This window comes from Mirounga leonina, unplaced genomic scaffold, assembly GCF_011800145.1.
Source record: "Mirounga leonina isolate KUSES-001 unplaced genomic scaffold, KU_Mleo_1.0 Mir_180, whole genome shotgun sequence".
In the NCBI taxonomy this organism is placed as follows: Eukaryota; Metazoa; Chordata; class Mammalia; order Carnivora; family Phocidae; genus Mirounga; species Mirounga leonina.
This window is the reverse complement of record NW_023270469.1, coordinates 998,843-1,025,231: the sequence shown is the minus strand read 5'-3', so window position 1 is coordinate 1,025,231 and position 26,389 is coordinate 998,843. Positions and strand designations below refer to the sequence as shown.

Here is a 26,389-nt window from a genome sequence, read left to right as displayed (position 1 = left end):
ACTGGCCGGGGGGGGGGAGGGGGACGCAGGCCCTGGGAGCCCTGCCCTGCCCTCTCCAGGGCTGAGGGAAGGTGGGGGGCGGGGCACTGGAGGTTGGGGACGGTGGCTGTCCTCCTCTGTGTCCTTCAGGGGGAGACCAGAGTCAGGTCCTGGCTCCACATTCCCCATTCTGGGCCTTGGTTTCCCTCTTGGTGAAATGGGACAACAGGCACTGGCCCCATGACCACCGTTCTCCCCAGCAGACACCCCGCCCCCAGCACAGACCCTGTCCCCAGAAGGCACCCCATGAAGGCGTGCCGAGCCCCTCGCAGAACCAATGTGAGGACCAGGCGACAGCTCACACTGGGGGGGGGGGGGGGGGCGGGCGTGGCCGTGGCGAGCCTGAGGGGTCAACTCCATTCTGCATGGGGCAGGAGGTCAGGGGACGTGTCAGAAAGCCCGGGGGTGTGTCCTGTGCTAAGCCAGGCCAGACGTTTGTAACGGGCCCTGGGGCTGGGTGTGGTGGCTTATGCGTCTACCTGGGGAAGCTGCCTGGCGTTGAAATCAGTTGACTGTCAGCAAATAGATGACCCTCCATGAGCCAACCCAGTGAGAGCCGTCAGAGCGGAGGGGAGGCCCCGGGGAAAGAAGGAATTCTCCGGGGCTGGCCTGTGGAATGTGGACTCAGGATTGCAACATACCCATCCCTGCCTGAATTCGCAGCCTGCTGGGGGCCCCAGAGCCCTGAGAACCAGCTCCTGCCATAACCGTCCCTCTCCCTCCCACGTGTAGGTACGTGTGTGCGAACCCGCTTCTTGGGGAGGACATCCGATCTATCCCTGTCCTGCCGGGCCTGCTGCTCTGACGGACCCACCTGGTGCCATGTCCCACACCACAAACACCAGGCCGGCCCGCTGTCTCTGCGGTCCAGGCCCAGGCGGCTGAGGCTCAGGAGGATGGGGCGGGGGGGAGGGGGGGGCACGTGTTCTCTGGAAAATCAACGAGCTCACGAAATGACCAACGGAAAAACCAACACTGTCCACTCCTAACAACCAGCCTGGCCTCACCCCCAGGAAACCAGCCCCTGCAGCAGGGACCCAGCCCACCCTGCCCTGAGCATCCAGGCCCCGTCCCCCGTGTGTGACATGTCCCGACCAGCCCACCAAACACCCACTTCCCCCTTCTCTCCGTTCTGAGGTTTGGATGCAGAGAAGCACAGAGAGCACTAAACACGGGCTTCCGTGCCCCAGGCCCACGCGCGCTCTGCTGCCGCGGTTTTATAAGGGAGCTAGTGCTGAGTATGCTGCCCTCGGTCCCTCTCCCTCCTCTCGGAGAAACACTCTTGGATTTCGGGATATCCTCACAGAAAGAGCCACTTCTGAGCTCCGGAATTCCAGCCGGGGTCACTTCCACGAGGGCATTCCGGGCCTGCAGCTGTGGTCTGTCTGGGAAGGAACAAAGAGAGCCTCACAGCAGGCTGGCCACGGGGCCAGGCCCTGCAAGCCCATCGCAGCCAAGCCGGCATTCCTGAGAGACCAGAAGCCCGAGGCCCTAGCTGGCCACTGAGGGGGGGACAGAGGCCGGGCAGCCCTGCCCTGCTGCTTCCCAAGGCGGGAAGCCCGAGCCTGCAGAGGGGAGGGGAGGGGAAGCCCCCCCCTCATATCTCAGATCCCCGCCAAGCGCCAAGCACTGTGGCCGAGCCACACTCCTAACACAAGGCTTGGTGGAGGGAGGCCCTGCCGCGGCCGGCCCGTGGACAGGAAGTCACAGACCAAGGCCGCTGGGCCAGCGAGTGACAGCGCCCAGGCCGGACCAGCCCCTCCCGGCTGAGCCGCGGGGCACCTCGCGCCCCGCCCCAAGACATGCGCCACCGGCGTGCCCCCTGCCCAGCTCCCCACCGCCTCCTGAGTCCAACAGACCCTCCGGACCAAGGTCTGCAGAGCGGGACCGGAGCCTGGAGCTCTGTGCGGTCGCCGGGCAGGGCCGAGGCCACAGGCAGCACGGCTCCTGGGGACGCAGCCCACGCCCCGGACGCGAGGAGACCGAGGGCGCAGCCCCCACGGCCTGGGGGAGACGGCGGGCGGGGACCGGGCTGGCCCAGCCCAAGCTATACGTTCGGTTCCTGGAAAAAGAGGGACACGCTGCCGGCTCACCCACCGCATCCTGTTTTTATGGAAACTAATCTAATTCCCAGCCACACAGCAAGCAGCAGACGCCCAAGGGGGTCCTGAGAGGCCCCGGAGAAGGGGCGCCTGGGAGGCAGGAGGGCTCACTCGGTCTGGCGTGCTGGAGACAGCTGCCCTCGGCCAGACCCACTTCCGAGGGTCAGAGCCCCCGTCCCAGGGGAGGCCTGGGGATGATGGGCCCTTCCCGGCAGGGAGGAACTGGCCGGCTCGTGTCCGCCCCCAACCTAAGCGGGACCCTGCTCCAGGACGGTGGTCCGGGGGTAGCTGTCACCCTTCACGGGCAGGTCAGCAAGTGTCACAGCTACCACAGCCTTCGAGGACCTGCCCCTGACCTGGCGGCCTCGGGCCGGGGCTTGAGAGTCAGACCAGCATGGCCGGAAGCCCAGCTCTAAGTCCGCACGTGGTACGATGGGGGCGGCAGCCCCACCCACCCACCTCGGAGGCCGCTGAGGGCCACGGATACCAGGGATACCAGTCCAGATTCGTGAACAGGAAGCGTGCTTGCTGACACCCCTGGGCCTGTGCTCCCACCTGACAGTGACCGCAGGCCTGGGACACTCGGCCAGCTGTCCAACGCCCGACCACTCCTCCAGGCCCCTCCTGCTCCTAAGGTCAGGGCTGAGCCTGGGCCCCTGCAGGCTCTGGGTGGCAAGATGGGGGAGGTCTCCAGGGCATCGGGCCAGCCCTGCCCCAGGCCTCTGTGTCCCGTGAGTCCCCACTAACACGCAGAAGGGCCGTGGGGCTCAAGAGCATCTCCTCCAGCAGCTGCAGCCGACAGCGAGAGACCACGGAGCACCGGAGTGGGAGGTCCCGGGAAGCCTGGGGTGGGGGCCTGGCAGGCCTGCAGAAACCTCTCCGTGCCTCCCCCGTGGTGTCCTTCCCACCTAGGGAGGCCCCCGAGGCCATGGACATCCCCACCCACGAGCAGACAAGATGTCTGGTGGTGGGGGTCCCTCCCCTCCCCACCCACTCTGCTGGCCACACGCACACAATTCCATCCTCGAAGCCCGGGTCTGGTTGGGCCCTGCGACAGCCGGACAGGCACCTGCCATGGGCACAGCCTGTCCCCAGTCCCCACCGAACCATGCCCTGGCCCCCGGTGCCCTGCTGTCAGCCCCAAACCCCACTCCTGACCAGCCACAGGGCCCCAGAGCCAACGTCCAGTCACTGTCCTCCCCAGCTGTGGGACTTGGAACTCGCTTATCCTCTTCGAGCTGATTCTTCGGCTGGTACCTCGGAGGACACATGAGGATGGCGGGGGATGCGGGGGCGGGGGCCTGCATTCCAGCCACACGGGGCGCTGCTGTCTCTGTCCTCTGAACCCCCTCTGGACCAACTCTGAACCCCATCCTGAGCGCAGGGAGCGGTCTTGAGAGGCCAAGCCCTCTGCCCTGGAGCTTCCCAGCCGAGCCGGTAATGGTCCCCCCAGTATACGGGGCCAGGCGTCCTCCTTCTGGGAGGGTCAGCGGGGGCGCCCACCACCCCAAGCAAGGGCTCTATGTGCAGACAGACACATGCCTGCCCCGACCACCCCCTCCCTCCCTGGGCCACATGCACCCCGGGCTGAGAAGAACCCTCCAGCCACCAGCCCACAACGTCAGCCACATGTCCTTGCTACTGTCCCGTGGGAGCGCCCAACAGCCCGTGACTCAGCCAGACACAGCAGGTTCCATTGTCCCCGCCCAGGGGGGCCTGAAGCTGGGCATCTGCACCCCACCAGCCGCCACCTGGGCTCTGGGACTTTACCAGGCTGCCCCAGGTTCCTCCCCGGTGAGAGCACGGACGTGCTTGGAGGGCCCCGGTGGACGGCTCCCTAATTAGAGCACTCTGACGCGGCGCAGCCCTCCCACCGCGGGACCGTGGGACGGGGTGAGTCACAGGATCCTCGGCGAACGCGCAGCCTGAGGCCGTGAGGGCTCACGGGAGGCAGCACCCTGCTTGCCAATCAGGTCAACTTCACAGGGTTCCCTCGGCCCACGCCACCCGGCGGGTCACCCCGAGGGCCATGAGGCCAAGCAGGGCAGGTGCTCAGCTCGCAACTGGGGCACAGGGAGGCCCCCGGGTGGAGGGGCAGCTGCTGGTGCTGAGCGCCCGGCTGGCAGGCTCAGTGCCCCCGGAGCCATGCCCCACGGCCCGCCTGCCGCACGTCAGGCAGGTATGTCCCACTTCCAAAGGCAGGGCGTTCGCGGCTCAGAGGCTGTGTCACTCGTCCTAGGGCGCCCAGCAGCAGAGCCAGACTGGGAGCCAGGGCCGACGGGACCTGCGTGGACGGGCTCCCACATGTGGCCTCACAAACCGTGGGCCTGAGGACTCTGGCAGCCCGGCAGGTGCACAGCTGTACCCGGGAGACCCCGGGGACAATGTTCAGGGCCGGGCAGAAGTCAGCTGAGGCGCCCCCCTCCACCTGCACACACAGTGGGGCCACAGAGCAGGGCCACAGCAGGACACGGGTCCACAGAAGTGCCAGGAACCACGGCAGACACGCTGCTGCCCTGGGGCCATCCTGGTGGGAGGCTTCACTCCCCACAAGGCCACCAGCGTGATCAAACCTCCACTGCCAAGACCTGTGGTCCACACCTTGAGGCTCCAGGGCTGACATCCACACCCGTGGTCAGAACCGGGAAGAGCGGGCAGGAATCCCGACCCTAGCACGGCTGCCGGTGAGGAAGCTGGGGACATGTCCCATGGCCCGGCGTCCCCGACAGCCGCATGGGCTCCTGCAGCCCGGCCGCCGGCCGGCGCCCCACTGACAACAGCCGACAAGGAAACTGGCCTCCAGTTACAGTAACCACTGGACAGACTGCGGGCCCTGTGTCCCTGGGAGCCGTGCGCGGACCTCGAGGCCCCTGCGGTCCCAGGGCCCCCACGGCCACCTCCTTCTCTGAGGGATGACCCAGCAGCTCCCCCACGTCCTCAAGTCACCCTGAGCAAAGGCAGGAGCTCCTGAGGCCACCCAATGGGACCCACTTGCTCCTGGCCGGCCCCCTCGGCCGCACTGCTCTCCCCACAGGGCCACAGCCCCGCCACGTGCCACCAACAGCCCCTGCAGACACAAAGCGGGGCACAGTGGTTCCTGGCCCCTCAGGATGCCTGGAGCGTCTCAGGCTCTGGAACGTGGTGCAACCCATCCAGTCCATAGCTTGTCAGGCTTCCTCTGGAGGCAGCAATCACTCCTCCCTCTGCCTGAGGGCCAGGGACTCCTCGATGGAGATGAGCCCTCAGAGGAGTGTGTCCCCCTCTGGCCCTTGTACGTGACTCAGCTTCCAATCCTTGTCCCTTGCTCTTCACACAGGGAGCCTGGGGGAACAGACAGAGGGGACAACGAGCCCTCTGACCGTGGAGGACGGGGAACCACGGGCCATGAGCTTTGCACACTCAGTTCAGGGGCAACGGAGGAGATGGGGAGGGAGAAGAGGGGCCTCCCTCCAAGGACAGGAATGGCTGGGCAGGGGGCCTGGTAAGCGGAGTGCAGGCTCCCTTCTCCAGGTGCCACCACAAGCATGAGCCTGGCCTCACTCGGGGAGGACTGAGGGCGGCCCCCACGCCCAGGGTGTCTCCACCTGCAATCTCAGAGGGCAGGACTGATGGGTGGGTGCTACGTCTGCAGGAGAGGGGGGCCTGGCATCCTCCCCGTTTCCTCAGGCACAGGACACAGGGACAGGGGACCCACGGCTCACCACCCACCCCCAGTGTCCAGGATCCCGCGTGGAACCACCTCCAGGCCAGACAACGCTCCCAACGCTTTGCTTCCATGCTGGCTAGAATCTCTCTTGGGAGGTCACTCTCACCCATTGCCAGGATGAGGACAGTAAAGCAGGAGTGACCTTGCCAAGGTCAGAGCAACAAGCACAATGCCCGCTGCCCACGGGTCCCCCAAGCACCGTCCCTGGATCACCACACCCACCCGCAAGGGCCCCCACATCCCTCCGCACTGCCAAGCCCCTGCTCCTGACCTTCCGAGATTAGGGCCCATCCTGGCCACCTCCCCCTGGGCTGGCAAGGTGCGCCCGCTGATAAGGTCTGGGACATGGTTTCAGGCAAGACAGGAAGTGTCACCGCATGGGGCTCGGGAGCCAGTGGGTGGGTGTGACCCCCGGCACCCGAAGCATCAGAGCACAGGCTCAAATGGCGCCCCTCTGACAGGTCTCCAGAGCCTCTGCTCATGCAGCCCCGTCCACCCGCAGGACTCTGCTGGGCCAGGAGGCAGAAGAGGAGGCAGGAGATGGGGCTGTCCTGGGCGAGGACCACAGCTCACCAGCCAGGCAGGTGCCGAGAGCGCTAGGAGCTCGCGGGGGCAGGGCGGGGGGAGGGGGGCTGGGGGGTGGAACGGGGCGCGCCGGGCGCAGCGTCCGCAGGCCCTGAGGCTGCCCTGTCCTGGACTCCAAGCTGTGACTCCAGGGCCGTTATCCTGAGGGGGGAGCCCGGGGTGCTCGCTGCGAGCCGGGAGGGACCACAGGGGACGCCTGCACGGTCGCTTTAAGCATCACTTTCCAGGGAGGCCGGGCTGCCCCGAGTCCCAGTCACGCCTGCAGCCCCAGGGACTTCGGATTATGAACGCCGGCTCTCAGACGCCGTTAAGAAAAGCATACGAGGGGCGCCTGGGTGGCTCAGATGGTTAAGCGTCTGCCTTCGGCTCAGGTCATGATCCCGGGGTCCTGGGATCGAGTCCTGCATCGGGCTCCCTGCTCCTTGGGAGCCTGCTTCTCTCTCTCTCTCTCTCTCTCTCTGTCTCTTATGAATAAATAAATAAAATCTTTAAAAAAAAAAAAAAGAAAAGCATACGAGGGTCGCCTGGGCGGCTCAGTCATTGAGCGTCTGCCTTCGGCTCAGGTCATGGTCTCAGTGTCCTGGGATCGAGCCCCGCATCGGGCTCCCTGCTCCGCGGGAAGCCTGCTTCTCCCCCTCCCACTGCTTGTGTTCCCTCTCTCGCTCTCTCTCTGTCAAATAAATAAATAAAGTCTTTAAAAAATAAAAAAGAAAAGCACACGAATCGGCAAAGCCAGGGGCAGGAAAACGTGTAGCAGGTGCAACTGTCGAAGAGCTTAGAATCTAGACTCAAAAAGAATGCCCACAAGTCAAAAATAAGAAGACCTGCAACCCAACGTTTTTAAGCAGGTAACTTTTAAAGACACATCACAAGAGGAGATGCTGAAGGTGACGAGCATCACCTGGTGTCAGGGTGGTACAGACCGAAGCCACGGGAGACACTTCGCACCCACGGACTGGCTGCCGTGGGAGCCCCACGCGAGAGTGTCAGCACGAGCGTGCACGGCCAAACCCAGGAACACGACAGAGGTTGGGGGGGGGGGCACCAAGTCGGAGACTCAGTGCAGGCGTTTGTGCCCAAGTGGCCTGTCGCTGGAGGGGTGGCCGGAGCGAGGTCTGGAGGCCACGGGGGCCAGCTCAGGAGGGGCTGGGCAGCTGCTGCCCCGGGGCATCTGCACTCGGGAACTGCGCCTAGACTGAAATCACGAGGGCGCACGGACGACCCTGCGGGAGGAGCCCAGCACCTCAGCACGGTGACCTCAGGGGCGACCTGCTCCTCTGGGGGACCACGTGGGAGCACCCCCAGCCAGGGGACACAGACCCGCCCCAGCACAGAGCTGGGTCCCAGGCCGCCGCACGCACGAAAGGAAAAGCAGAGACCAGCTAAGTGGGGCACTGGAATGGCCTGTTTCCTTTCCCCTTAGAAGCTCCCTTTCGGGGCGCCTGGGTGGCTCCGGCAGTGAAGCCTCTGACTCTTGGTTTCAGCTCCGTCGGGATCTCAGGGTCCTGGGATGGGGCTCCGCGCTCAGCGGGGAGTCTGCTGGAGCTTCTTCTCCCCCCTGTGGAGTGCTTGCACTTGGCTAGCACGCGCGCTCTGTCTCTGTCTCAAATAAACAAGTAAATCTTAAAAAAAAAAAGGCTCCCTTTCACGCTGTTACGGTCATGTGTTTAGAGGGTGTTTCAACCACGAGGAGAAATGAGACGTGTGAGCGAGGAGGACGGGGCTGGGGAAATGTCTGCACAAGGCAAGAGGCTGACAGTCACAGGCCCCGCTGGGTCCGGCGGACAACAGATCAAGACCCGGGCCGCAGAGGCGGCTCCTCGGGGGGCCACCTGCTCAGGGACCCCCCATCTGGCCTCTGGTTGCTCCCGCAGGCCCGAGGAATCTGTCTGTTTTCTGAGCTGGGGAGGGACGAGCGAGCTCCCACCTGGGCACCGCAGGGCCGGGCTGGCCGGGCAGGGAGCACCCTGAGGGACGTGCCCCTCACCCAGCCGCGACTCCCAGCGTGGGGCGGCTCCTCCCCACCAGGAGGCCCTGGTCCCTCTGCAGAGCCAGCTGGCTCGAGGGCCAGTTCGGCCGCCCTTCGCTGGCAAAGGAAACCACAGGAGGTGGCTGAGGCGGCCGGTCCCTCCTTAGCTGGAGCCCGAGGAAGGAGAAGTGGCCCTGGCTATATATACTTACAGAGAAAAACAGCGTGCACATCGAGCCTGGTAAACAGCTGCCCGTTACGGGGAACCTAAAAATACTCCCTATAATTATGTTATTAAAACACACCAGAAAAATTGACCCACCCCACTCCACAAAGTCCGCACGACACGGCTGCAGGGAAGCAGGCCATGCACGTCGGCCTGAGGGTGCCCTGGCGTCACCCAGGAGCCGGTCGGGCCGGGACTGCGGCCCCAGCGTGCAGGGCAGCTCTCTTGTCCCCGAGTGGGTGGCTTCCCCCCAGGGCCGAGGGTAGCCGCCTGCTCTCAGCCTCATGGGCTCATGGACATGACGGGAAGCTCCTCTGCTTCCATCCTCGAGACGGGCTCACCCGGGAGGACAGCACTGGTGTGACTCCAGAGACTCGGAAGCCACCCAAATGCCCTCAAGCGGCGGCCACAGTAACTGAGGGACAGCAGGGGACACGCCCCCCCAGGGCACATTTGTTCCACACACTGCCCGGAGCGAGCCTTCCTTCCAAAGCACCTGGGGGAGATAGGCTCGGAGAGCTGGGGAGGGAACGTTGCCTTATCTGATGGCAAGGTCACCGTCCCACGGAAAGTATTCATATTTGACTTGTGTAATTAAAAGTAAACAGAGTATCAAAACGGAAAGCCTCCACCACAACTGTGCACTCAGCCCCTTCCAGCCCTCCTCCTGCCCCCACCCCCACCTCCCACCAGCCACCATCAAGGGATTAGAGCCTAGAAAAGACGCACCCCCCACAGCACCCCCAACCACCGGGCCACGGCTCAGCTCCTTCCAGACAGGGGCCCCTCCCCAGCCTGGCCGCCAACCTCCCCCCTCGCCAAGGGCTCGGCACCCCGCCCCACACCCAGCCAGGACTTTGTTCTCTATGGAGCTACTGGGGGATGCCGCCCTGCACGAGATATCTGGGGACTCCGTTTCATATGGTGTCGTTTGCTGTACTGTTTCCCTCCCATCTGTGCTTAGCCCAGTGCTGCGTGAACAAACCCAACAAGGCACTTACAGACCAACACACCGGGAGCTGGGAGCACCCCAGATGACCCTGTACAGCCAAGGAAAGCACGGCCTGGTTAGAAACGGAGAAGAATGAGCCCCGGCCCCCCACATCCACCACCATTAGCCCCCAAACAGAACTTAGGTTCCTGCCTCCTGCCCAGAGCTCGGTCCCATGAGACCTGCATGAGGGAATGCCTGAATGCATGTGGGAAACGCTCCGGATTCTGTGCAGGTGGGCATAGTGCACGGTGGCAGGGGCCAGCCTGCCCTGGACACAGCACCCTCCCCGGGAACGGTCCGTGGACAGCAGGGCAGCCCCAGAGGTGAGCGGCCCCTTCCACTCAGCTCCCCCGACGCGCGGCCGGGCTGCTGACAGCCAGCACTCAGGCCTGGCGTGCTGCACCTCTGGGAAAGCGCTCTGGGGCTCCTGGCCCACGAGGACTGTGTGTGGGAGGACGGGCCACCGCCGGCTCCCATCTGGAGCCCTAGACACCACTGAGATCAGAGACCTGGGAGCCGCCTTCCAACTTTTATTAACTCGTTTACAGGTGAGGAAGGTGGAGCCCAGAGAGTGGTGAGGGCCTGGCAAGTTCGAAGCAGACACAGGTGCGTCCAGCAAAGTCAGCTACGCTTCCCAGAGACCTGCCCCCCCACGCCCCCCACGGGGAGAATCACACCACCACGTGGGGTGCTCACGTGCTCCATGACGATAAACGCTTCATCCCCAGCTTCCTCACATCCTACCTGTGTGACCTCAGGTGAGTAAATCATCTTCCCCAACCCCTCGGTTCCTCATCAAGATAACAAGCTCAACTCAGAGCAGTTCAAAGGTCAGGATCAGGACAGAGCTCAGGTGTAGAGCAGGTGGTCCTGCCCGGCCCCACGCTGAGCGGGCCGGGGCTGCCAGCCACACTGCCCCCCACCCCAGGAAAGCAGGAGGCAGACTTTCTGCAGAGACCTACTGCACTGCAGATGTGTGCTGCCTTATTGTTTCTGAAACGCTTGAAGTCTTTGACCACGAGGAAGTGCAAATGTGCTTTGGGAACCAGAAGGAGAAAGAGCTACGTTAAAAAAAAAAAAATCTACACAGGAGCGCCTGGGTGGCTCAGTCAGTTGCACGGATGCATGTCTGCCTCTGGATTTGGGATCTCGGGGTCCTGGGATGGAGTCTGCCCCCGCCCCCCTGGGCTCTGAGCTCAGCGGGGCGTCTGTCCCTCTGCCCCTCCTCCTGTTTGCGCTCGCTCTCTTCCAATTAGATAAATCTTAAAAAAAAAAGAATCTACATAAACAATGTCTACATATTTCTAAAATAGGTAACACAATAAAGACCAGCATTTTCTTGAATTCTAAGGCAAAGGGGATTTCTGAGGGCCAGAGTGGTCAAGAATGGCTTCCCGTGGCAGGTGGTGGCAGACCTAGGGGCATCCACCGCCCTCTCGTGGGCTGGCCCCATCTCAGGACCCCACCACAGAAGGCGGTCCCCTGTGGCGGCGCTCAGAGCCGCTGGGGCCCAACAAGGTGGCGTCTAGAAGGCCGCCCCTTCTTTCTCTTCATCTTCCAGCAACAAGAGCACATTTAGTGCTCTGTCAGAACAGGAGACACCGCCCAGGAAGCAGCCCTCGGGGCCGAGATCTGAGCCCGGGGACTCCTCCCACCCCCAGAGAAGACACTTCCTCTGCAGGACCCTTCCTGGCCAGCGTGGGGCTCTCCACGTCCTGCGGCCGGTGGGGTGACCACGGGCGATCCGCCGTCAGCTCCTGGGCCGAGCCCGCCCCTTCCCCCCCACGCACTCACGTGCACGCACACACCTGGGGGCCCGTCCACCAGCCTCCTCCGGCCTGCTGACTCACTCCACGTCCCGGTGCCCACCCCCAGCTCCGCGGCCACGCAGTTCTGGGTGCTCTCCTTCCTAGTGGCACCTGCAAAGCCTGGCCTGTGACTGCGACAATCCCAGGCTCCATGCTGGCTCACTGCAAATCGGTCCTCCCGCTGCCTTCCTGCCTGATCACAAGGGTGTGGAGATAGTAATGATGAAAAGGAAGTGTCCCCATTCTGAACAGCAGGACTGCTCAGGGACTTTGCTACAGGTGACGCCCCAGGCTGCGGTGGGAGGCCGGCAGGGAGAAGTCATGTTGCCACACCACACAGGTTTCCCGTAGTCGGTGACGGTTACCACGCTCTGCCCACCTGCCTTTCAGACCAGGGCGTTAGCTTCTGGGGGCCCCCTGTTAGGTCAGGAGTCAGGAGGCGTGGCCTAGTCTATGGGAATCACAAAATGTCCTGCCCGGACATCTCCCTAGAAGCTTCCAGCTCGGGGTCCTCAGCCCCCAGGGCTCGGGGACAACGGGGAGCCACGTGAGGCCCTGTCCCCGCTGGCGAGCTGGGGAGTCCCCGCCACGGTGCACAGGCAGGCAGGCTGTTCGGGGAGTGGCGTGGGGTAATGGAGGGGCACTCCAGGATGACTCAAGCCTTCACCACGGCCTCTGCCTGAGCCGGCCCAGGGCACACATGACTAATAGCCAAACGCCTTCTCCAGTATCCACACACTTGCTTCCAAAACACTGCGGAACTACCCATTTCTAGCCAAAGCCTATCACGGAATGAGGAGGCGCCCAGAGAGGGGCAGAGCCAATGGCTCCTGCCGAGCGGCTGCGCAGGACCATCAGCGGGACAGCAGGAGGGTCCCCGGGGAGCTGCCCACGCCCAGGCCGGGAGAGCCAGCCTCAGAGTCTCAGGTATCACGGCAGGGCTCTCAGTCGGTTCCACACCACCCTCTCCCAGAGCTTAAGAAAAAGCACCGAAGCCAAGCCCTGCACCCAGACACAGAATCAGCGTGGGGCACGGCCTGGGCGTCGGAGTGTTTGAAAAACAGACTTTATTTGCAGGGCCGTTTTGGGTTTATACAAAAACTGCGAAAAGGATATAGTGAATTAGTCATCTGTGGTTGAAAAGCTGCCCAGCTGACTTCGGTAGGGCCCAGGTGGGGTCCCTGTACTAGCACAAGCATCCAGAGAAAGGAGGGCACCCCCGGCCCCCACATGGGCACCAGCTGGGAGCCAGAGAGCCCAGGAGCCCCGACTACTTATCAGGCCCACCAACTCGGGCCCTTCGGCCCATTCTGGCCCGCCACCTGTTTCGGTACAGCCCACAAGCTAGCAATGGATTTTACACGTTTTCATGGTTGGAAAAAATACCAGAAGAGTTCATGATGTGAAAATATTTACTGTCTGGCCCGTGACAGGAAGAGTTTGCCACCCTGCACCAGGAGTCTCCACCACCTGCAGGGGGCGCGTCCTTCAGGAAGGGCCCCTACCTCCACAGGGCCTCCCCGGGCCTCGCGGGTCCCGGTCCGGCAAGGCCAGGCTAAGGAGGCCCAGGTGCACTGCAGGGCAGAGGGAAACCTGCCGTTTGAGAAGCTTACCCGTGCACTCCCCTCCCACCTCCAGCTAGGTCTCGTCTGCTTGTCTCTACGTCTGGCTGTCTAGAGGCAAGAGGAGGAAAGCCAGCCAGCGTGGAGAACGGTCCAGGTGACCCGGCACTCTCCCCTGAGCTGATCCCCGGCGGCCCTGTCCACACAGGGCTGACTCAAACGCTCCTCTCCGACCTCAATGGTTTCCATTGATTCCTGTCCTGAAAATTTCCCCACTTCACCATCTTTCTCTGTTACAAAATCAAAACAGAGTCTGTTTGGGAGCCAAAGTGCAGGCCACTCGGTCTCCCACGCACTCCCGGCCCCCAGGGAAGCCGGCTCCTACCTAGGACAGAAGTTGGCAGAGGCCCACCTGGAGTGACTTAAGAGGCCCTGGAAGGGCTTTCAGAATCGAAACACCCCACCCACCACGGCCTGACAGACTTCCACAATGCGAACCGTTCCATGTTTCCCTGAACGCATGTAATCAGAGTGCTTTCCTGCTCACAGCTGGTAGAGGCAGCCCCACGTGGAGGGGCCGAGGGCAGAGGACAGTGGGAAGGGTGGAAGGCGTTCTTGGGCACTCTGCCCTGGGCACCCAGAGGCAGGAGGGCTGCAGAGGGGGGGCCTCAACAGCACCAAGAGCCCGAGGGGCACTGATGCCCACCGCAAGCAGGGAAGAGTGATGCCAGGGTCGGGGATCCTCAGCTCTAATACCGAGGCCAGAGCCTTCTGGGGGCCGTACCTCCTCCAGCCCAGGGCAGACCCTGTGGAGTAAGCCAGGGAGGAGCCTAAAGTATCTTTCCCAAAGCTCAGGCCTGCCCCAGGCCGCGGGGGTGGGGCCGGGCCGAGCCCGGGGCACCGAGGGACGGATGCACGTTAGTTCTGCTCGGAGGCTCCACGTTAAACAGCTCCAGGCAGGAAGCGCGCCTTCTCCCAGATTGGTCAGGAAGTCATGATGAAAGTCTGCGTTTGGTTTTTTTGGTTTTTTTTTTAAACACGAAAGAGAGAAAGAGATTCCTGCCCCCCTCGTCCCCGCTCCAGCCCTTCCCCGCGAGCAAACCAGCCCCTCCGGCGCCCCGACTCCGCCGCGTCCCTGCGCAGGCCCCGGCCGCTCTCCGCGCGCTCGCCGGCCCGGGTGCCACCTCACCCCCACCCGCCGCCGCCCTCCCGGCCCCGCGCTCGGACGGGGCCCCGGCCTCCCAGCTGCGCTCATGCTTCTGGAATGCGGGCGCCGCGGGCCGCGCGTCCCAGGGAGTCTCCTCGCCCGGCGTCCGGGCGGGGAAGCGGGGGGCCGCGGCCCTCGTCCAGCGCAGAGCCCCCTGCGCCCGCGCCCGCGCCCGCGCCCACTCACCGGCCAAGAGCGCGAAGGGCAGCAGCCAGTAGAGCGCCGCGCCGAGCACGTGCCGCTCCATGCCCGGGGGGCCCGCGGGGCCCGCGGGGCGGGCCGGGGGTCGCTCGGCCGCCGCGGCGCTAAGGGGACATGGCGCGCAGGGCGGGTCGTCGCACGTGCCGCGCCCCGCGGCCAGGACCCCCGGCTGGGCCGCGGCGCCCCGAGCGCCTCCGCGGCCGCCGCCGCCTCCTGCCTCGCCCCTTCCTTGTCCTCCGCGTCGGCCCGGGGCCCGCCGAGCCCGCGCCGGTGCCAGCCCTGCCCAGCGGCGGAGCGCAGCGCGCGGCTCTGGGCGGCTCGCGGAGGCCACGCAGGGCCGGACGGCGGCTGGGCGGCGCGCTCCCGCCCCTCCGCCCGCAGGCCCTTATAAGCTCGGCCCCCGCCCGCCCTCCGCGGCGTGCCCGCCTCCGTGCTGGGACGCCCGGCGGCGCGCCCGGTCCGCTGCGCGCCCCCACGCGGCCCGCGCGCCCCGCCGGCCGTCCGCGCCCGGGAGCCCCGTGGGCACGCGCCCCGGGGAGAGCCTGGGAGCGGCCGCTCGCCGTGCGCGCGGGGCGGCCCCGGGCGGGGCGCGCAGGACAGGCTGCCCAGCGCCGGGCTTCCCAGGCGGCACCCCACGCGCCACTGCGCCCCGCGTGGCCGGAGCGACTTTCGCTTTGCTCCCGCACACGTGAGCGTGCAGCGCCCCCTGGGGGCCGTGGGGTGGCGCGGAGCCGCAGGACCGGGGCCCCCACCAGCAGCTTGGCGCTGGTCACTTTGCTGTAGGAGGGCAGGGACAGCCGCCAGAGCACCGCCTGGGCCTCCCGTCCCCGGGGTGGACAAGCCAGGGACTGAGTCCAGGCTGTGCCGTCACCCAGACCCTCAGTTTGGCCTCTGCCACCCTCGAGGTGAGCTTGGAAAGGAGAAAGGGGAGGGTCCCCCAGTGTAAGGGCAGAGCCCACATGGGTGTGCTCCTAGGTCCCTAGCGCATCAGTGAGGCTGGTGGGTGTGGCGGGGGCCCAGAGAGCCTGCGGCTAGCACTGACCCGCTCCACACCCACCTACTGATGCCAACGGCAACCCAGGCCCAGACCCTCAGACTGGAAAAGCCAGAAATGCGGAGGCGCCTGGCTGGCAGAGTCGGTCAAGCCTTGGTTTCCGCTCAGGTCATGAGCTCAAGCCGCACCTGGGGCTCTGCGCTCAGCCCCCAGTCTGCCTAAGACCCTCTCTCCCTCTCCCTCTGCCCCTCCCCACTGGTCGCTTGCTCACTGTCAAATAAGTAAATAAATCTTAAAAAAAAATAATAATAAGGCCAGAAATGTGGACTTTCAGAAGTCTGGTGTTCAATGCAGACCGGTTTTCTTCCCGCCTCTTCTTCTGCTTGCTTGTTCGCACCTTAATTCCCACTGGCGTTGTGTCTGGCCCCGGCCTTTTTCTAGAACCCTTTGAGACTTGTAGCCTTGGAGTTTCTCCCCAAGGCCAGAGCCCCAAGGAGGCTGCGGACATAAGGTCCAGCTGTCTGGGAGTCCCAGGACCCACCTGCAAAAGCTGGTTAGTCCCAGCCTCTAGTGGAGACAGCTGGTGCCACCCTTAAGGGAAGCCAGCATCTGGCCACCTAGGGCCATCCATTGGCAGGGGTTGTGGCCAAGGTCTCTAAGCAGCAGCAACATCAACATGACCAAACCGCTAGCCCACATTGGCGCCCCCAGCGGCTGGCTCTGTGGCCCCAGGAGGCACCCCTCCTCTTGGTGCCTCACAGAGCATCTGTGAGGTGGGGTTGTGGCTCCGAGCAGCAGAGTTGTGAAGATTTCAGAGTAGACTGAGAAGTAAGGACTACGGTCGGTCCCCTCGGTCCCCTCCACAGGCATTCTTCACTGGGCCGTGGACTGAAGCTTGAAGGGCAGATAAAGAGGAAGGCTCCCCCCAGAGCACCAGCAGTGTGAACCGGGCAGAATAAATATGAGCTAGACTGAGGCCTCCCCTCACCCTTTCCTCTGCCTGGCCTGCCCTCGGGGCGATCATGGGGGCAGGTGAGGGGGTCCCCACGCTCAAGACACTGATGTCCACCTGCACAGGCCTTGAAGGAACAGTCTGTAGGTCCACTGGCCACAGTCCCAACCACCCAACTCTCCCTCACCTTCTCAGAGGAGTCCTACCCCAGCATACCGCCTTCTAATGAAGTGTCCACAGTGTCAGAAAACAGACCCCCCCTAAAGCAGAAGGGCAGGGGCGGGCACCCCTAACCTCGGTGAGTCCTGGCTCACCACTGCCCTTCTCTGGGCTCTGCCCGCAAGAGTGAAATAAGAGGACTGAGGTCAATAACCTCTGAGGGAGGGTTCTCCACTCTGACATTAGAGGGGTCTAAGGCATACTTTAAACCAGTGATTTTGAAATCTGCATAGGTAGGAAGACCAGGGTGGGCCCTCCTCCCCCCTCTAGTGCTTCAGTGGGACGAGCTGTCTCCCATATGGGGGGCAAAAGATAACCTTGTTTGTATAAAGAGTTTAAATGCAAAAAAAAAAAAAAAGTTTAAAAACCACTCCTTTATACTAAGTCCTCCAAAGGCTTAGGCTACAGGCTTCAGACCCTTTCCCAAGAGCAGGCTCTGAGGTGTGGGAGCAGGAGGACAAGGAGAATGAGGGTAAGGGGAGGGGAGTCCCAGAGCAGGCAGCCCCAAAGCCCCCACGCAGCTTCAGGGACCGGCTCCCAGTGCTCCTCCCTTCCCGTCTGGCTCCCACACAGGGGCTACAAAGAGAAGGGGAAGCCTCAGAACTTGCCCAGCAGGTGTCCTCCCTAAGGAACAGAATGCATGTGTCCCAGAATTATGAGCAGCACAAGATTGGACAGAGCCTTACTTGCCACCTCCAGGAGACATTAAATAAATTACAATGTATCCCGTGGCAGAGTAGCAACTCTGCGTGTATCAGCATGGAACCATCTTTAAGATACAATATTACAGCCGAGAAAGCCCAGGGGTGTAGAGCCCAGGCCTACACTACCCCTGGAGGACACACGAGACAGGAGGCAGAGAGAGGGAGGGAGAGAGGGTAGGGGTGGAGAGACAGACAAGGAGAGGCGGAGAGAGAGAAGGTGAGGGTGGAGAGACAGAGAGCACAGGGGTGAGGCCACATTATCGGGGTGGGAAGGAAACATAATGATCAGTGAAATACTCTTTTGCGCTGTTTAGATTTTTTGCTATATGCATATAGCATCATCTTTCACAAAATAAATTTAAATTGAGGACAGCAGGGACAGATTCTCAGAAAAAGAACTTCCTGAACAGCCCCCTTGCCGGGCAGGGGAGTGGGGAACGTCTCGGCCACACCCACTGTCACCCCGCAGGTGAGGACACCACGGGCCACGGTGGGGGGGTCCTCTGCCACAGAACCAGCCAGGCTCTGAGTCCAGCCTTCCTGATGTCCCAGCACCCCACAACTCAGAGTGCTACTAAGTTCATTGTTCTTGATGAAATCCGTAATTTCGTCTTGAAAGAGCAAGAACGTCAGTTCCCCGAGGGAGAAAGGAAGGGCCATCACAGGGGCTTTACCACTCAGGCTGCGCTCTTCCCCAAAGATAATATAGGCGTGGTTTCCTGCCCACACGCAAACATGAATTTCAGGAGGAAACCACCCAAGTGTCCGCGAACTGATGGGCAGATACAATGGAGCACAACCCACAAGGGAAGGTTATCCAGCCATGAGCAGGAGCCAAGGGCCGGCCCACCACCGTGTGCGCCGATGACCCGGGAGCTCACCATCCCAAGCGAAGAAGTCAGACACCGTGATGGCGTTTGCGCAAAACATCCGGGACAGGCTGACTCGTAGGCACGGAAACTAGCCTAGCAGTTCCCGGGAGGGAGGGAGGGAGGGTATGGGGAGTTATTACTTAACGGGGCCAGAGTTTCTGTTGGGACGAGGAGAAAGTTTGGGAAATTGTGGTGGTTGTGCAACCTCGTGAATGTGCTTGGTGCTGCTGAATCGTACGCTTGCGGGTGAAAGTGCTACGTCTTCTATTGTGGATTTTTAGCCCAGAAACAGCTCACTTAACTCGCGGTGAAGATGATTTCTGAGCAGCCCACCCCGAGTCTTCCTCCCACCCGGGAGTCTCCCCAGAGCCAACCACATTCGCTCTTTCTTCTGAATGTTGTTTTCCTGACAGCTGGCCAAAAACTTGACGAGCTTCTGGGGAGTTATTTTATTTCCCCGAGTACATTCCCACTCAGTTTCCCCTTTCCTGGAAGCAAAGAACAGGACCCGATCCAGCGGAAAGTCAGGGCACACCCCACTCCACAGAGGCCCAGATTCTCCTACAGGCCCTGTCCACCTGCAGCACAGAGCCAGCCTCGTGGAACTGTGCCCTCCGACCCAGCCACCCACCCAGAATTGGCCTGGTGACCCTGCGTCCTTGCTGCCATTCAGCTTTGTCCTTGCTCAGGAGGTGAGCGGACCAGAGTCAGCAGCAACACCAGGTTGGATCTGGAACGCACTGCTGGCCTCACAGGCCGGCCGAGTTAGAGCCCACGACGCAGAGATGTGCCCACAGGTGCGTGAGGCCAGGCCCCCTTCACAAACTTCTACCAGGAATCAAGTAGGTCCTGAAACCCACACCTGCAGCTGGTAAACGTCACTTGATGAGTAATCGGCATTTTCCACATGAACCTGATTTTTAGAGCTTTGTCAGCAGTTTCCTTACCCCCATCTCAGCAGTAAAACCGCCTGCAGGTGGACAGGATGATGGGAGGGACTCAGATCGAGCAAGGGGCCGACGGCAATGAGCCTGACCAGTGTCCAGTGTCCCCTGGAGTTGACAGGCCCCCCAGGCAAGCACGGGCGAGAGGCCTCAAGTGACTGATGGCCCTGCCCAGACCTCCGTGGCCTGTCCCAGAACAGCATCTGGTGCCTCTCCAGCTCTGCCTGCCCATGGGAAAGACAACTGTCCCCGGCAGCAGTGGGGACAGGGTGAAGCAGAGGGGGTGGTACAGAGTGGCAGAGACCAAGGCTGCGTCGAAGAGGGCGGGCTGACCTCGGGGAGCAAGTTCCCCCAGTGAAATGGGGTCACTTCCACCATCCAGACGGCTTTTAGGGTGGGAGGAGGGGCTGTGAAAAATGTCTGGCATCAGAACTTGCACAAAGCAGGTGAAAGAAAGAGGAGGGGCGCCTGGGTGGCTCAGTGGGTGAAGCATTTGCCTTTGGCTCAGGTCAGGATCTCAGGACCCCGGGGTCCTGGGATCGAGTCCCACGTCGGGCTTCCTGTTCGGTGGGGGGTCTGCTTGTTCTCTCTCTCTCACTGAAATAAATAAAATCTAAAAAAGAAAGAAAGAGAGAGAGAAAGTAAGGGGAGCAAACAGGGCAAACGTGGAGAGATCCCTCGTCCGGCGAGTGAGGAGCCGCCACCTGGCCGTCCTCATTGCGGCCCCGCCAGAGCCCGAGATGCACCGCGAACAGACGTTTAGGATGAGAGGGACAGGCCATCACCCCATCTCGCAATTAGGATCTGGGCCAGGGATCAATAGTGCACCAGCAATTTTAAAGTAAGCCACCAAGACCAGAGGGTTTGTAACACGTGAACAAACTGAGCCCAGAGAAGGGCAGCGCCCGACTCCGCGGCTGACCTCCCGTCCTGGGCGGGTCCCGGGGAGGCCCTCACAGCAGGGAGGCCGGGCTGCTGCGAGGACTCAGGGCCTCTCTGGGCAGGGGCTTCATTTCTTCCAGGGATGCGCTCCGTCTCACCGAGCTAGGTGTGAAGGCGGAGAGGACGCCTGTTTCTCCACAGCCCACAGGCCAGCCGGCTTCTACATGCTCCGCCTTACTCTCTCACGGTGGGAAATTCTGACACCTTACTGACCCCAGCGACACCAGGAAGGAAGCCAGGGGCGGCAAACCCAGGGGGTCTGGGCAGGGGAGGCTCAGCAGTGCGCTTCCCAATCTGGGCTGAGCTGGGCCCCGTGCGGGCGGGCAGAGCAGCGGGAGGTCCTGGCCCTGGCAAAGCAGGCTCTCTGGCCCTCCCTGGGCGCTCACGGGCACCTCCAGCCCCGCTGACTCAGGCACCCTCACATGTGGCCCGTGCTCTCCCGGGAGCCTGGTGGGAGCAGGAGTGCCCGGCCCGTGTGCAGACTTGGCTGCCCCCTACACTTGGCCCTTTCCCTGCCTGCACTTCTGGGGTCAGGACAGCTGGAGCAGCTCAAGAGTGCGGGGCCACCCCGAGCCTTCCCCCTTTGCAGGAAACTTCCTGAAGTAGGCTTAACTGAGGAAGCCCCCGCCCCCTCCGGCCTGGGCGCTTCCCAGCTTTCTGCTGGGCCCGTGCCAGCCCTTCAGTTACTACTGGTTTTCTTTACTGTCACTGGACCGGTACTGACAAAAGCCCCTCACTGTGGTCCCACGGATGGAGGTCACCCACCAGCTCGCTCAGGTGCAGGGAAGGGGGGAAGGCACCCCCTTGCCTGCAGCAAGCGGACAGTGGGCAGCAGGGCCCCGGCCCTTGAGGGCAGAGCCCAGCCACGGAAGAGCAAGCAGCCGGGAGCCAAGGAAGGAGACGGGAGGTCCTGAGCCTTCAGGCCCAGGAGGCAGGCGCGGGGAGCCTGACCACGTCACTGTCCTCCTCAGGATCCGGGGTCCCCCGCAGGGTTTCTGGGCACCCTGTCCCAGTGCTGGGGCCACCGGCCACATTGCTTCACTGCCTGTGCAAAACATGCAGGGCTGCGTGGGTCCCCCCAAAGCCTTGCTCTCTGCCATGCCTCTGCTGGGAAGGCCCTCTCCCCACCTGGCAAACTTCCCCCATCTTCTGGGCCACCCCAGCAGGCCCGACAGCCTGGGTGCTTACCATGCTCTGCTCCAGCAGCTGACCCCCTGCAACAGAGCTCCCCAGGGCTCTGCCTCAGGTAACTCCGCACCCCTGAAGTGGGCACGTCACCTGCAAGAGACCACGGAAACACACAGGCCCCCAACCCCGATGGGGCCCAGAGCTCTGTGATCCCTGACCAGGTCTGGAAGAAGAGTGTAGCTGACCCATGAGAGCCGGTGGATGCACTCTTCTCCTTTCTCCCCTGCACAGTCCTCAGATGTGATCTCCTTGGCTTTTTGAGGGATGGTCCTGTGTGGCTGAGCCACCAGCTTTGAGCAGAGATGGGTCTTCCACGGGTGCCCTCCAGCCCACCTGCTGTCCCGTTCTCACAGGCTCCCTGCAGGGCCCACCACCCAAAGTCCTGTGCGAGGCTTTGCCTTGGGCCCTGCTGTCAATCCGGGTCGAGAGAGGCCCCGGCCAAGAACATGTGTGATACCCAATAGCCTTTGATCTGACAATAGCAGAGACCACGCCCCTGGCCCCACACCCACCTTCCAGAGACTTCGGGGTGGGGCTGTGTGGTCAGGGCTTGCCTGGCGGACAGCACTCCATCAAGGTCCAGGCAAAAAGCCTCCATGGGCCCCGGGACCTGCCCTTTCCCTCTCCTGTCCTGAGCCCCCGCCTCCTCACCACGGGCCAGAGCCACTCAAGGCCCCATGTGGTCACTTGGCGGCCCTGCTGGGCTGCACTCAGCCCTTCCTCCTTGCCCACGTCTGTCCTCTCTCAGCAGTGGGGCTTCCACAGCCCCCTGCCCCTCACCTGTCCTGCACAGCAACCGACGGGTCTACTCTTCACACAGATCTGTCCGCCGCTTCTCTCCCCGCCAGCCCCAGGAGGAAGTGCAAACTCCTCTGCGGTCTTATGAGCCCTTGGTGGTCTGCTGACCATTCCTGCCCAGCCACACAGGTATGCGGTCCCTCCCATCCACGCCCAAAGCCTGGGGTCGGGCCTTCCCTGTCCTGTTCTTGGGTACGTCGCACTCTGCCGCTGTTCCTCGTGACTGCTCAGTTCTGGCTCCTTGAGCGCTCCGGCACGCAAGCATGCTACACGCGTGGGCCACAGATCCTGGCGACGCCGTGTCACCCATACGTGCAGCCGCGTGCCCAAGGCCACACACACAGGTTGATGAATGAGCCGGCATCTGACCTGATCTTCAGCCCACCCCTTCTACACTAAAGTCAGATGATGTGGGGCTCGAACTCACAACCTTGAGATGATGAGTCTCATGCTCCACTGACGAGCCAGCCAGGCGCCCCCAAAGTCATAGGCTTCTGCCCAAGTGTCGGCCTCAGCCTCTCTCTGGCTCCCATCCCTCAGGCTTCTGCCCGGATGGAACCTGGCCTCACCACTCCTGAGTGTAGGCTTCCAGGGCTTAAGACCAAAGTGCTCTGTGAGGCCAAAATGACCTTGCGTGCCCTCTCCTGTCAGCACCACCCCCCCTCACTGCCAGGCTGCAGGAACCCTGGCTTTCCAGAGCTGCTCCTTGCTGGCTCTGGGAAAACTCAGGTCGCCGTGGAAACGTCATTCCGCAGTCCACCTCTGCCGGGTAAGGCTGGCCCAGGGGAAGCTGACTTCACAGCACCTGTTTACAGACCTGTTTAAGGTGTGTTATGTTAGACCCTGCCCCATATTTTACCAGCAAAAGATGGATTAGGGAATAAAGAATTGCAGTGTGGGACAAATGAACGGCAGCAAAACCATAGGCGAGTGTGAGGAACAAAGGAGAGGCGTGCTTTTTTAAGGAGGGAAGGAGTAGGTGGTTGGGAGTGCTGTTATGAACTAGAAGTCCAGTGGCGTGAACCGGGACCGGAAGTGTGGTGGCTTCCCATCGGTGGAGGGAGCCGTTGTGTGTGGGGGCGGGGAGGTCATGAGACCAGCTCCCTTCCTCAGACTGTAGTAGTAGAGTGGTATCCACGGGCAAGGTTAAGTCCGTGGAAGGCCGAGTCCCTCTTCCTGTTGGGTCTGCAATGGACAGGCGGTGGCAGGGCGGGAGAGCTCCCCCTGCCGACCCGCCGGCTCCCTTTTAATGGGGTTTCCCTTGACTAAATTTCACTTACCCCAGTGGGCACTGCCATGGTCCCCTGGCCCCTGCACAGTGCCCAGCACCCAGTGGGAGTGCAGTGGATGCTGTCGAATGGGCCTTCCTCACTGCAGAGTGGGCTCCTGAGTTCAGGAGGAGCCTTCGGCTCCGCAGGGCTGTGAACCCCCCGAGCGCAGGGCTGTGAGACCCCCGAAGCGCTCCGCAGGGCTGTGCACCCCCAGCTCCGCAGGGCTGAGCACCCCCAGCTCAGGGCTGTGAGTTCTCCGAAGCGCAGGGCTGTGAGCCCCTCCCCACCGAGCGCAGGGCTGTGAGCCCCCTGCGCGCAGGACTGAGCCCCCGACCCCAAGGGCAGCTCTGGGCCCCCAAAGCGCAGAGCACATGCCTTCCACTCCGCAGGACTGTGAGCCCCCCCAGCGCAGGGCACAGCTAAGCTAACCCACCTGGATCGGGAGTGGCTTGTGGCAGGGCCCCCAAAGTCCTTAGGTGAGGGACATTTACGAACCTCCCGAGGGTAGTCCAGGGCCACGGCGGAGGGGGGTGCGGCGGCGAGAGGGGCCCGGAGCAAGGTCCTGGGTTCAGGCCTGACTGTTCCGCAGGTTCTTCGTGCGGTTCCAGGCATTCTCCCGTGAGCTCTTATCGTCACGGGGGCCGCCTTTCTACGGAGGACAGGGCAGCAGGGGTCAGGACAGGAGGCGCGGAGCCTGCAGGACCTCGGGCTGAGGTGACCCAGGTGACCCCGGCGACCCTCACAAGCTGGCGCCGCAGCGGGGCCCGCCCCCTCGGTCTGCGGAGACGGAACTCGCGACCCAGCCTCAGCTCCGGCCACGCCCACCATTGAGCCACGCCCCCACCGATGGCACCTCCCCTGCCACTCCCGGCCACGCCCAGCCCCGGCCCCCCTAACCTAGCCCCGGGAGCCACGCCCCACCGGTCCACGTCGACTCGACCTGGCCCCGCCCCATCCTTCCGGCCACGCCCCACGCAGACACCGCCCCTTCTGGAGTTACGCCCCGCCCCGTCGCGTGATTGACAGCGCAGGGCTGCGCCCGAGGCCTAGTCTCGCGGGTGGGCGTTCTCCCGCGGGCCGGGGCCGGAGGCCCGGGGTGTTCCGTTGCGTCTCGACGCGCGCCCTCTCTGCCCTGTGCCCGGCCGCCCCGTCGTGGGGACTCCCGCCCTGCAGCCTCCAGCCCGCTGGGACCTGGCCTTTCCCCTGCACTTGCAGGAAATGTTGTCTCCTCAGAACAACTTGGGCACATGAGCCCGTTTCCAGCTGCGAATTTAATGAAATCTGAGCAAAGATCAAGTATTTCTGTGAAAATTGAGCGTGCTCCAAGTTGAGAGGTGCTGTAAGGTGTGGAGGGCGCATTGCACTTAAGTACTAACTAGGACTTAGTGATGGTTGTGATTGGACGGTGGTGAACCATGTGACATAGCTCATTAATAAAGTTTATATCGGCTACTTGTTCAAATGGTAACATTTGGGATATGATGGGTAAAGTAAAAATATACTTTAAAACGACTGTCACCTGGTTCTTTTTACTTTCTTAACGTAGCTACGAGAAAAAGTAGTTACACCTGTGCCCCCACCACGTTTCTTTTTTTTTTACATTTCTTTTTTTTTAAGATTTTATTTATTTGAGAGAGAGAATGAGAGAGAGCACATGAGAGGGGGGAGGGTCAGAGGGAGAAGCAGACTCCCCGCCGAGCAGGGAGCCCGATGCGGGACTCAATCCCAGGACTCCAGGATCATGACCTGAGCCGAAGGCAGTCGCCCAACCAACTGAGCCACCCAGGCGCCCCCCCCCCCCCGCCACGTTTCTGTTGGGGCTGCGGCTCTGGACGCTCACACGTGGACCAAGACACAGTGTGCCCTATTCCCACCCTGACATTCTCTGCAACCAGGTGTGCTGTTGATGTGGTCACCGTCCTATCGGAACTTGAAGCTACGTTCGCTTTCCCAGGTCTCTGCTGAGAGCGCGTTCCGTGAGGTCCCCTTGATAAGTACGATTGTGAGGCTTGGGGAGGAGAGGAAGCCTCCCAGGTCACTCAGCCTGTGGGCAGCAGCACCTTCTTCACCCTCCCATTTGTCCCATCACATCTGGTGGACAAAGAGCCAAGTTGCAGGCTGAGACCCAAATGTCTTCACTGAAGGTCAAGCTGCCTCCAGGTTTGGCTATGGACATCGCATCGTAAGCCAAGACCATGAACATCGCCCCCGTGGCAGCAGGTGACAGGCTCTATCAGGGCTCAGGGGATCCCTGAAGCCTGAATTCCATCCTCTCCTGCTACTGTCTGGTCTCTTAGGGAAGGAGTCACCGACTGAGAGGTGGAGGTGGGCGAGCAGAGCAGGCTCCTTGGTGCACCAGTTTTATGCCTTACAAGTCTTGGCTTCTTCACCCACAAATGGGGTATGGCTCGTAGGTCCGCTCTGAGGGTAAGACAGGTCAGGCCTCCCGGTTGTGGGGAACGGGGCCCGCACAAAGCACACCTCAACAGAGCCCAGCTGTTATTGTTTCGTAGCGCTGCTTTGCAAATTGCCAGGCACTGCACACCCCTGGGAAGTGGCTGTTCCGAGCCAACAGCAGCAGCATGGAGCAGTCGAGGTGCAGTCATTCGGGCTGTGCTCATGTTCGAAGGCAGAGCAGGAGGTGGGATGGGTTCTAGGGAAGTTACAGCTGGGCAGACGCGGCTGTAACTCAAACTCAGAACATACTGCAACTCTAGCCATTTTTTGGAGTGTGGTTAAAACGATGGTGATGGTGGAGGTGATGGTCTGGGTTCTATTCCCTACTGTGTCCTCTATCAGATATTCCCGAGGCCCTTCCTTCTTGCCCTTCAGTGTCATCCTCTCCAAGAGGCCTCCCTGAACCCTCAGATCTAAAGTGGCCCCCCCAGTCACTCCATCTCATGACCAGGTTTTATATTCTTTATTTAAAATGATTAAAAAAAAATTTTTTTTTTTAAGATTTTATTTATTTGAGAGACAGTGAGCGAGCGAGCGAGAGCGCACAAGCAGGGGGAGCAGCACAGGCAGAGGGAGAAGCAGACTCCCTGCTGAGCAGGGAGCCCGATGCGGGGCTTGATCCCGGGACCCTGAGATCATGACCTGAACT

General features: G+C 62.2%; 1 protein-coding gene and 1 long non-coding RNA gene across 4 annotated transcripts in view; both read right to left on the bottom strand.

Annotated features, from left to right (window-relative positions):
• Window positions 1-14,739, bottom strand: part of PIEZO1 (piezo type mechanosensitive ion channel component 1) — a 55,097-nt gene extending 40,358 nt beyond the window's left edge. For both annotated transcript variants that reach the window (XM_035024610.1, XM_035024611.1), the window contains exon 1: window positions 14,385-14,739. In XM_035024610.1, the coding sequence (XP_034880501.1) occupies window positions 14,385-14,445 (61 nt within the window). In that variant the 5' untranslated portion in view covers window positions 14,446-14,739. The remainder of the gene's footprint in view (window positions 1-14,384) is intronic.
• A 2,241-nt stretch (window positions 14,740-16,980) lies between these two features.
• LOC118023470 lies at window positions 16,981-24,784 on the bottom strand. Of its 2 annotated transcripts, XR_004682816.1 has the most exons (4): window positions 23,779-24,782; window positions 23,293-23,431; window positions 17,169-19,681; window positions 16,981-17,000 (listed from the first exon to the last, which is right to left on the bottom strand). It is a non-coding gene; the product is annotated as an uncharacterized LOC118023470 (long non-coding RNA). The 2 variants fall into 2 exon arrangements; XR_004682815.1 differs by lacking the exon at window positions 16,981-17,000 and having other exon boundaries at window positions 18,575-19,681; window positions 23,779-24,784.
• Between the last annotated feature and the right edge of the window lie 1,605 nt (window positions 24,785-26,389).